Source organism: Choristoneura fumiferana, chromosome 16, assembly GCF_025370935.1.
Source record: "Choristoneura fumiferana chromosome 16, NRCan_CFum_1, whole genome shotgun sequence".
In the NCBI taxonomy this organism is placed as follows: domain Eukaryota; kingdom Metazoa; phylum Arthropoda; class Insecta; order Lepidoptera; family Tortricidae; genus Choristoneura; species Choristoneura fumiferana.
Window position 1 is genome coordinate 10,686,149 of NC_133487.1, and position 11,586 is coordinate 10,697,734.

Genomic DNA, 11,586 nt, shown 5'->3' on the forward strand with positions numbered 1-11,586 from the left:
CTGAATCATTAATGCACGCATGGTCTTCCTATTGGAAAATATCTAGCTAAAATAAGGGTAGGCTATTTTCTCTAGTCCAACCTGCAGTCTCAAGAAAACCATGGTTCGCTAAATCATTCATTCCAAAAAAGTATTGCTCAACCATCATTCGAATGCGTCTGGGACATTGTTGCATTGCCACTCATCTGGCGAAAATTCACATTAGGGACTCCTCCCTCTGCGAGTGTGGAATGGATGAGGGTTCCCTTAACCATATTTTCTTTGCTTGTGATAAATACGACAATACTGCCTTCTATGACGAGCTGATTAGATTGAAGGTTCCGTTTCCTACTCATATTTTAGAGCTTCTGCAATTTAAGCCAAAGCAAAAAGAAATATTTTTTGCACTTGCACAATTCTGTCAGCAAAACGATCTCAATCTGTAATTGTACATTTATTATGAAATAGAGTGAAAATATATAAATCGTAATTACTCAGTTCTATTTTTTGTGGTGGTTTAGGTACCTACTTACCTACTAAAACACTCTCTGGGTATTAATTTAATCAAAGTTTTGTAATATCTAAATATAGTTTGTAGTAGAAATAATTACTAACAGTAGTGGTTTTCCTGGTTTACTTTGGGTTTGTGATTCCCTCTTTTCAGGAATAGCAACTGCCTCTTCTCCTCCGAAATTTTTTTATAAGAGAAATCGACATGACGCTGGCTCAATGGAAAGGCATAGCCAAAATATAAAAAAAAAAAAAAAAAAAAAGCTCTTTTGCCGAGCTGTGAAGTGCTTAGATACAAAATAATTTCTTTTTTACATTTTTTTCCTCGCAATGTGATGAAAATCATTGTGTATATCACGGGCCGTAAGGGGATTATAAAATCGAGACATTAAAAGACTTCTAATAGACTCTCGTTAATAATCTCCTTCTTACGCCCCTTAATGCACAATTTACTATTATATATGTTATGGTTAGGTATAAAAATTTTGTTCAACTTACTTTGACTCTTTCACCGAGTAGTTAAACTAGGTTCATTTTTAATTCAATCTGTTAATTTTCTCCTCAACAAGATTAATAAATCGTTCTGTTGTTCGTTACGCTAAGGAGGCGTTCCCACGGTTCGGGATAAATGTGAAAAGTTGGCGCTAATAGAGAGCTGGGGGGAAGCGTTATTCACTCGAAAGTCTGAACTTGGCGCCCTTCCGAGCTCAGTTTTTGCCACTAATCGGTGGAATAGTTATAGGTATACTTAAGTATTGCTGAAGTGGATAAAAAGTTCCAAAACATATTAGTTTAGTAATAGCTTTTAAACCATATCAAGGTGTTAAAATAAATTCACTTAAGATGTGAAATGTGTCACGCTGTATGATTATTTCTTGCCTCCTGTGACCCTGTCAATAAAAGTACTTGGAGCCTTTTCATACTAATTCCACTACGTCAATACAATCTATCAAGATAATAATGTGAGATTTTAAATTAACTCGTTTTTCGTATATTCTCAACTCAACTATGTGACTGTATGGTTAAAGAAGTTAGTAATTAAAATTAAATTGGATCGAGTCATCATCATCATGTCAGCCGAAAGACGTCCACTGCTGGACATAGGCCTCCCCCAAGGCTCTCCACTCAGATCGGTCTTGTGCTTTCCGCATCCACCGCGATCCCGCGATCTTAACCAGGTCGTCGCTCCATCTTGTTGGAGGCCTACCGACAGCTCGTCTCCCGGTCCGCGGACCTACCTACCTTGTACGGTACTTGTACGGTACCTACCTTGACTACGGAAAGGAGTTGATAGGGGAAAAACAAACAACTTGAAGTTATAAACATAATATTTATTCTCACTTACACCTAAACTAAAATAGCAATGTCACTTACATTGTCTGCGACGACGAAACGATGCCGCCTTTCAGGAACTATAGCACAAAACACAGATAGTTCAGAAGTCAATCTCCATACAAGTGCGCTCGAGCAACGCATACATAGACACTGCTCACGGACACGATATCTCGGCACGGTTGGGACCAGTGCGAGCGGGAGTGCCATGCGCTTGAGACTTGAGACACGCGTCTGTGAACTTTTTTGTGCAATAATGGCGCAATAAAAAAAAAGTTATTATAAGTAAGTGTTCAGTGGACGGTTGTTTAAATTCAACATTAAACGGTGAATTAACGTTTTTTAAACTACCAGTGGTTTCAGAGAGGTAAGTAGGTACCTGTCTGCTTGTATTTCGATGGTTCGTTTTAACGTACACAGAATTTGTAAGCGCCCCGCCCCGGGCCCCGAAGAATAATAATATCAAAGATCGATGTATATAATAGTTTCCTATTTTGAATCAGTATAAACAAAGTACTTCACTAAATTTTATAAGGTAAATTCACGCCAACTTAAAGTTGAAAACATGTTTTTTGTTTGTGTAGATATTGTGTTGTTTTTGGTGTGATTTAATAGTTTTAGGTCTAAAACGGATAGGGCAACGGAAATTGTGTAACTAGGGTAATCCGTTTAGAAGTTATTAGGGATTTTCGATAGTGACAATTGACAAACGTAAAATTTTGTATGTTTCTGTTCTGTAAACTTTTGTATTGTAATAATTGGCAGTTTTATTGTTTTGTTTTGTAGGATACGTTTTTTGCTATTACGGGCTCATAGGTACTGCAGGTTTGGTGTATTATTTAAAAAAACATAATACTTTAAATTTATACAATTTTAAATTTAAAGTAAATATTTTAGTTATTATTAATTTATATTTCCGTTCTTCCCGTTTCATTTTCAACAATAAATCAAACAACTAGATACGAGTGCCACTACCACGATAGTTTTTTGTGCATAAGCCATAGTTGACAACCTTAGAGCGGCCGCCGAGCGTAGGTATGAAAAGTTAAGTACATACAGGAGATTGCCTTCTGAACTACCTGTGTTTTGTGACTATAGTTCCTATTTTTCACCTAGGATGATGAGTTCTGTGACACTTTAAAATTATCCGAATTACGCATAAGTTCGCAAAATCTTTTAAAAAATAATTTCTATTTTGACGCAAAACAATCAAAAAAAAATAAAACTGTACTTTATAAATATATATAGCAATATCAGTGTCCATTAAATAGACTCCATCGAAATGACGCAATGTGTGAAACGGAACAGAGTAGTGACGTGACACAACATTATCGACAATTGCCGCGGTTCATTATTCGATAACAGTGAATACTAAGGTATTCTAAATTTTTAAACAAAACTTGCAAGATTTTGTAAACGCGGCTATTTGGAACGCGGCCGCAACTATCTTGTGGCCAAGTGCATGCCAGTATCACTGTCAGTACGAGTGCGTCTGCCTTGTATACGAGTTGAGTTTCCGTAGCGTTTTCTTTGGATTGTATTTTGTTATAGTTCATTTCTGTTATTATTGTTCTTGACTTTTGTTACTGTTTCTCGTTAAGTGTGTCTCGTAAGACTGTTTTGAACTCCCAGAGTCGGGCGGGAGTTTGTAATTCGTTTGAGGGATTATTTCGAGCGAGAACGAGAAAACGGTGGCCCATTGATGGCGATTGAAAACGTTGCTGACCGAGTTCCAGAAGCGCTGGATATCGGGAAAGCTACCGTTTCCCGAATCGCAAAAAAAAAATTGGCGAAACTGGCAGCGAAGAAAATAAATTGTCCACTCCTAAATAAATTCTCTAAAAATAGGTACTAAAACTCTTAGAAAAATCGATAGTTCATTCGATAAATGATACATCTCTAAAACTGTCAAACTCGAAACGTCACAGAACTCGTCGTAGGTGAAAAATTTTCCAATATAATGTAGGTAGTCGAGAGATAATAGGCATCCATACTAAGACGGTACTAACACATACTAGTCGGTGACTCAGCACGACCCAGCGGGAGGGATTGAAACCCATAGTATGTAGGTGAGGTAGACGACTATTGTCCCACTCCTGCTGGCTCGTGCTGAGGCACCGACTTCGAGCTAGTACGTACCTAGAAAAATATTTTCAAGGGTTTTGTAGTCGGTTCCATTTTTTTGTTTTTATTTTATTTTTTGCTATATACCTAATAGTATTTTACGCAACTGTATCGTAATAGGGGTGCTTAAAACACGAGTGTGAGTGGTGTGAGTTTCATAATAGGGTCACGAGACAATATTTTATCTATGTCCATATATTAAATCCTCTATCATGTGTTCAAGAACCATTGAGAATGACCCGCATTAACGAAAACTAGGTAGTATGTCTGCCCCACGAGCTGCGCGCGCGACCCCCTGCTGCTGCACGTGGTCGCGGCGCGCTCCCCCTCCCCCCCGTGCTGTAATGATGTATGAAATCTCATGACCATTACGATACAGCCGTGTTCATAATAGGATCCAATGTCGTAATGCTGGTCATTACCTATGGTTTTTGAACGCATAATTGAGGATTTACTATTTTATGTACTTAGTGGCAGTGTTGTTGCTATAATAATTATATTTATAATTTATAATACAAAACAAGAACTGTACCTAGAACTTTTGGCAACCGCTGAGACAAAACTTAACAAATTGATGGCAAGTGATGGATGGTGTTTACAGTCACGGTTCAGAAGATTCGGGGTGTATATGTAATGTGCTGCTTGCATAATCTTCCTCCTAATTACTGGGTGATTCGTCTGAACATGTAACTCAAATAGTTACTGTTTATTGGTTATCGATTATATTTAGGTAATGGGCAAAAAACAATTGTATTCATCATCTCATCTCCGTACTGGACATAGTTGTTATTTTGTTATTATTACTGTGTGAAATGAAACTCGATGAAAGCTTTATTGTAACAAATGTGGGAAAAATGACGTACCTACTTACATAGAAAAAAAACTGAGAATTTTGTTGCCGGCCGATCATAATATTCCACCGTCATTTCATTCCTCCCTCTTCGTTGGTTAGTTACCTGCCTAAGTAGCTTCTAAAGTTTAGAATCTAAACTTTGAGTATGTATTTGGCTACAATAATGACGTCTAAAGGTTAAATTATAAATATCAAACTTGGAAGGCGAAATCACCAACAGCGAGATTGAGCAACATTGAGATCATTAATTCTTCGCCAAAAATTTGATTGCTTTTTATTTAATTTTTTTCTTTCCTATTCAGCTATCCTTTTTTTTCTAGCCTCTCTTGTAGACATCGCTTTATTCGCTATTCAAAAAAGGAGGAAATGTTTGAAATAATATTTCTAAAGCGTTGAAAAGCCAAATTAAGAAAAAAAAACCGGCCAAGAGCGTGTCGGACACGCCCAAAATAGGGTTCCGTAGCCATTACAAAAAAAAACTAAGGATATTAAATGTAATGACCCGGATAACTCACGTCTTAAATCGAGTTTAGCTCGACATGTCATGCCGGGTCATTATATTTAATATGAGTGAGTCTCACGGTAGTTTCATGTTCAAAATTTTTCTAAGGATTTCGTATTTTATACGGAATCTTCCAAGTTTAGGTATATTTTATACCCACTTTAGCCACTGCTTAAGTGGCTAAATAAGAAACAAACAAGCTGAGATATGTGGTGCATAGGGGAAATTCGTGTCTGTGCCGTTGACCAACAGTGGTGTAGCGGTATAGCACGCGGTACGGAATACCGAGGACCTGGATTCGATTCCCAGTGTTGGTCTTATTTTTCTGGTTTTTCTGTGCATCTATATTTCAGTTTGTATTTTCAATTTAGGTTTTACGGGATGACCGTAAAAGTAAAAATTTGGAATTGAAATAAAAAATACAAAAAGATTCCAAAAAACCAATCTTATATTTTATACCTGAGGCTGCTATTTAAGAGTAAAACTACTAATAATTCTCATGCAAACTTAGCCGTTATAGTTTTCCTTGAAAGTTTGATATACTTACTACCATCCTAAATTTTTTCAAATTTTTCCACCCACCGGTTTAGATTTTAGAGGGGGGGGGACGCTCGACTTTAATGAAAATTTGCACTTTAAAGTCGAATATCACGCAAAAAAATCAATGAATCGAAAAATCGTCTGTGCAAACCCCTAATGGTTTTAAAATACCTATCCAACGATAACCCACACTATATGGTTGGATGAGAAAAAAAAACACCCCCACTTTAAGTATATGCGAGGTACCCATAAAAAAAAATTTTTTTAGTTTTTTATTGTACCATTTTGTCGGCATAGTTTACATATATATCCGTGCAAAATTACAGCTTTTTAGCATTGACAGTCCCTGAGCAAAGCCGCGGATGGACGGACAGACAGACAGACAGACAGACAGACAGACATGGCGAAACTATAAGGGTTCCGTTTTGCCATTTTGGCTCCGGAACCCTAAAAACATGCCCTGACTAAAATTATCCACAATATTGGAAAATGAGTTAAATTTTTTTTTCATCTGCTGTTCGGAAAGTTTAATTTTCACGAACATATTCCATCTCTTTCTTAAGTTATGTTAGAAAGAGATGGAAGTCATTCGTAAAATGTGAAAGAAAGAGATGGAATATATAAATAAGTAATAAAGGTCAAACTTCTTCGGTCGGCGTTCAACCTCCAGTTTTGTATATGTATAAGCTCCTTGGTCGTGACCAACTCGATTTTTTTTATATTCGGCCGTGGCAATTGGCCAGGTCGAAAAGGTACCATTGGAGGTTGGATATTAGTAAATTCAATTTTTTACTATTCTCATTTTTTTTGTAGTATTTTCTCTCTAGAGGTGAGACGTACTAGGCAAAAACGCGGGCTGAGTCTTGCGAGTACGCGTCCACAAAAATACTAGATCCAAAGACTAGGTCATTGACTCATTGCGTAAACAAAATGATTCCTGTAAATACGCTCCCGTGATTTTGTATACATAAAAGAAAGAAAGAAAGAAATTTATTCGTGACATATTTTACAAATAAAAGAAAAAGAAAAAAGGAAATAATTTTTGTCACGAAATGGTCCCAACTCAGCATGATACATCGTACTAGTTTCAGTAGTTTTACGAATATTATCGAACAAAATCGAATCGAATTCCACGTCACAGTTCAGTCTTCACGCTTCATATTTTTTTAATTTTAACTTATGTTAAATACCGACTAAAAATTCCCTACCTATTCCAAAAACCTATTCCAGTAAATACCTCTCACCCCTACTTTCCTCACAGTCGAAATAAAAAGTAGAGTGTCTAACTCGGGTGAAATTACCCATTTCCCCTCGAACTATTGGCGCTCTCACTTCGTTCGAGCGCCAGAAATATCTTGGGTGAAATGGGTGACTTTCCACCCTTGGTTATCAATGTACTATTTCTTGCACAGGAAGAGGAACATCAATATATTATTAGGTGCTACACATATATCAACTATAGAACATATAAAAAATATAACAATACTTAAAAACCAGTTAATAGTGGCAATAATAATAACCTGTCCGCCGTGTTAAAAGCATGCCTGAACTTTTCATTCAAAATTACCATGTAAACTAACTACAGTTTTACTCATTTTTTCAAGGTAAATCTTTTTTTTAACTTCGAAGTTTGTTTCAAATCTCTTCTAGAGCTTGGACTGACTTAAACTTTGGTACATAAGTACGTTTAATGACAGTACAAGTACACTTAAGTACAGTTACAAGTTATTTAATTTAATTCCAATACAGATTTTCAACAATTTTGTTTGGCATTTTAACATTTATTTCTAAAATCGGCTTTCGGTGACCTAAGTAAATAAAGCAGGATATGCAATGATATTTCTCCCCTGCTAGTAAGGCCCGTCTCATGTATTAAGCTTATCTGGATTCCATCAGATATGCACGGATTTACATGCAAATTTCGATATTTTCCAAGTAGATTCACAGTTCTTTCTTGTTACTTTTCCTTGTTGGATTGCTATTATTTTCTCAATTTGTACCTATATATTACACATAAGGAAACTGAACAAAAAAATGAGAAAGTCTGCGTGGTTAAAATATATTTGCAGTCATTGTGGACCAAGTGATAAATCGGTAATTTTCCATAAGGCCCGGGAATTATGAAAAATGACCAATATAAAATAGCAATTTGAAAAAACTATTCAATTAATTAAATTTCCCGAGCATTATACATAACGTCTATCCCCTATTGGGCAAAGTAATAAATAATTACTATTTTTTTCCTTTTTAGGTCAAATTTAATGAATCTATTAAACATCGAATCGATAAAGTAAGTTATATGGTAGAATTTAATTCTGGCTTGTTGTGTTCACAGTTGAACCTAGCACGCTCCTCCTCGCTGCGCTCTTCGTCGCACCTAAGTAACTTTAGAATTCATTTATTATTTAATGAGACTTCAGCTAGTCAAGAATCAGTTGTAATCAATTTGCCCAACGATCATGTATCAATATTCATAATGACCGGACAATGTGGTAAATAATGAAGTTCAGATAATAATTATCACTTTGCCCGGTATAGCTTGTCATCCTACTTCTACTTTTCTGATAGCAGTTCATTTTTGTGGGGGGCGCAGTTTTAACCTAACCTAACCTACTTTTCTGGGAGCAGTTCGTTTCTGTGGGGGACGCAGTCTAACCTCATCTACTTTTCTGATAGCAGTTCGTTTCTGTGGAAGACGCAGGTCTTACCTAATCTAACCTACTTTTCTGGTAGCAGTTGGTTTCTGTGGTTGGTTTGTGCGAAATGTCATTTTGAATGAACATTTTTTTGAAATACAATATTAGCCAAAAGAAAACGTTTGCTTAATAATCGTTTGTCGTAATAAAATTTGACAAAGTAAAATTATGCCAAATGATAATTTGACCAAATGAATAAAATTCGAAAGTAAATATGCTAAAGATTCGTTTGGGAAATGAAACAACAGCGATAAGTTTTTTGGGAAGTGAAATTTGGCGAAAAATATTTTGCCGAAACGGCAGTACACCCTAAACTCGACTGTATTGTAGGTATTTTTCAGCACCTAAACTACTTCGATGTTTAAGTATTATGGCGACTGTTTGTTATATAGGTATTAGTGCAGTGCTTGCACTGTTGTGTTTCGGCGTGGAAAGTAAGACAGCCGGTGAAATTACTGGCACTTGAGGTATCCCATCTTAGGCCTCTAGGTTGGCAACGCATCTGCAATACCCCTGGTGTTGCAGATGTTTATGGGCCGTGGTGATCTCTTACCATCAGGAGACCCACTTGCTCGTTTCCCATACAGTCGAAAAAAATAAAATAAAAAAATAATCTTCAATTGTTGATTCGCAAATTATTAAAACAATAGCAGCAGGCACTATTCATCACTCCCGTCCCGTCCTCGACAAATGTGCCGAAATAGACGCGATGATGGATAGCGATAATTATCTTGACGTCCACTACACACTGTGCTTAGTGTATTTTCCCGTTCACAATATACGTCTCGATCGCGTTCGCGTTAAAATCTCAATTTGTATGGAAACACGGACAGCGCCTCTAGAGGAAAGTTTGCACAACAACTTTTGTGAGTGTAGGTTTGCTACGTAAACGATTTCGTCCGCGTATCGTAACGAAAATGGGTGCCCTTAGTGTAAGTTTTCGGTTACAATATACGTCCCGATCGCGTTCGCGTTAAAATCTCAATTTGTATGGAAACACGAACATGGCAAACGTTCCGCTAGAGGCGCTGTTCGTGTTTTCATATAAATTGAGATTTTAACGCGAACGCGATCGAGACGTTTTTTGTAACTGAAAACTTACAGTAAGGGTACTGGTGACGACGCCGCATCGTGGACATGTGGCGGCTACGTATCGACGATTGAACGCTCGATTTACGTCTTCGAATAGTAAACGAATGTTTTGTGAAAACGCCACACTAGAGGCAGTAATACCGTCAGAATTATTGTGTGCGTTTTGCTTACCGAAACGCGGTTCGTTTGCGTTGCCCTGCACCTTTCTTTCTGCTCGCGTACCTACATTATACCACGGATGTTACGGAGCTCCGATTCCGTATCCGTTAAGTTGAAACTTCCGTTTGATTTTACACATCCGTTTCGGTTCCGGTTCCGTTAGTTTTGAAACCGAAGTTATATCGGATGTCAATGCTTAGCGCGGCGGCCGAACTTGAACGGCGTAGGTAAGTACATCAAAAACACACAGGTTTATAGGTACTTACCAGTCATACGCTCATCGCCCCGCTTGCCACGTGCTACACCAACATCTCATCCACTTATCACTCAGGCTCCGGTTCTGGTTCCGGTTCCGTTTTCAGTTCCGATTCCGTTTCTGGTTCCGATAGTTTCCGGTTCTCGAACATCTAGACATCTATAGAATTTACCAAGATTGGTTTAGGGCTTTTCGGTAACGAAGGTACTCGTGTTGTTGATGGGATATTTCGTGGCGGTATTACCTAGCTAGTGCCTGACTTATGTATTTAAGGACCGCTAGGGGAAACAGCATTTCATGTACAAGTTTGTGGAAAGTTATAGTAAGTCCACTATTTTGCGATTTTTTTTTTTATTCGACTGGATGGCAAACAGTGGGTCTCCAGTGGGATTTTCACTTGGTCTGTCTAAAATACCCCTCTTTTGGGATTCGGGTATAAAATTGTCAAGAAAAGTATTGTAAAACTTTATCATTATAAATGTGTATATATTTATTATTATATATGAACAGATTACAGTATTTCTGTTATATTTTAAACCGGTATAAATTGCACCATCTAACACCTGCTGAAATCTATTTCTATTGTACATAGGTAAAGGTTGCCTCGAAGACATGGCTCTGAAACGAAAAGACCGCCTATTGCGAAATGAAAGAAATGAATGAATAACAGTAGTTACAGTTGGCACAGACACTTGAATTAAAATGAAATTAAAAAAAATAACAAAAAATGGAACAAACCTTGAAAATAATTTTCTACTAGTTTGAAGTCGGTGCCTCAGCACGAGCCAGCAGGAGTGAAACTATACTTAGTCTTCTACCTAACCTACATATCTTTAATCATTCCTTCTGGCTCGTGCTGAGGCATCGACTTCAAACTAGTAGAAAATTATTTTCAAGGTTTTTGAAGTGGGATTAATTTCTTGTTAATTTTTTTTCATAGTTTTTAGTGATTTGTAGCCAAAGTGCATCTCACGATTCCATTAAGCTCGAACACGGCATAGTTGTATTATTTTATAACAGAGTACCAGTATCTACGGTCTTCGTCATCAGGTCCAGTTCACCAAATCACCAAATGATACTTTCTGAAAGTAAATAGGTACTTGACATGGTGTTAAAAATGCCAAAATCACTATAGGTGTGCTTTAAAAATTCGAGGGTTGCCCTCGATTTATCTAGGATTCCATCATCAGATACTGACTTGATGTCAATGGGACCACCTCGAAAGTATGCCCTTAGAACTAAAAAATAATTTTGAAATTCGGCCTACAATTGGCGGAGTTATCGCGTTACAAACATACAAAAAAAACATACACCCGAATTGGGAACCTTTCCGTCTGTCCCACTAGTCCCATTGAGTAGTCCCATCATGGGACTACTGTTACGATTACGTCCCAGTAGTCCCATGGGACAAGTGGCACTAATATTTTTTCACACCTCTCCTTCAGAAAAGTAACTTTTCCTCCCTGTCGAGAGGGAGCAAAGTGCAACTTTTCTGTTCAAGGCTTTTCTAAGCGTTTTATTGCAAATGGCATTTTTTTAAGTT

The 11,586-nt window shown here is 37.3% G+C and overlaps 1 protein-coding gene across 1 annotated transcript in view; it reads right to left on the reverse strand.

Moving 5' to 3' along the window:
* Nucleotides 1-10,118, reverse strand: part of LOC141436075 (uncharacterized) — a gene marked incomplete at its 3' end in the record, with an annotated part of 52,244 nt that extends 42,126 nt beyond the window's left edge. Inside the window, 1 exon segment of the mRNA XM_074098922.1 lies at nucleotides 10,054-10,118. Coding sequence (XP_073955023.1) covers nucleotides 10,054-10,060 — 7 coding nt within the window. The 5' untranslated portion in view covers nucleotides 10,061-10,118.
* Between the last annotated feature and the right edge of the window lie 1,468 nt (nucleotides 10,119-11,586).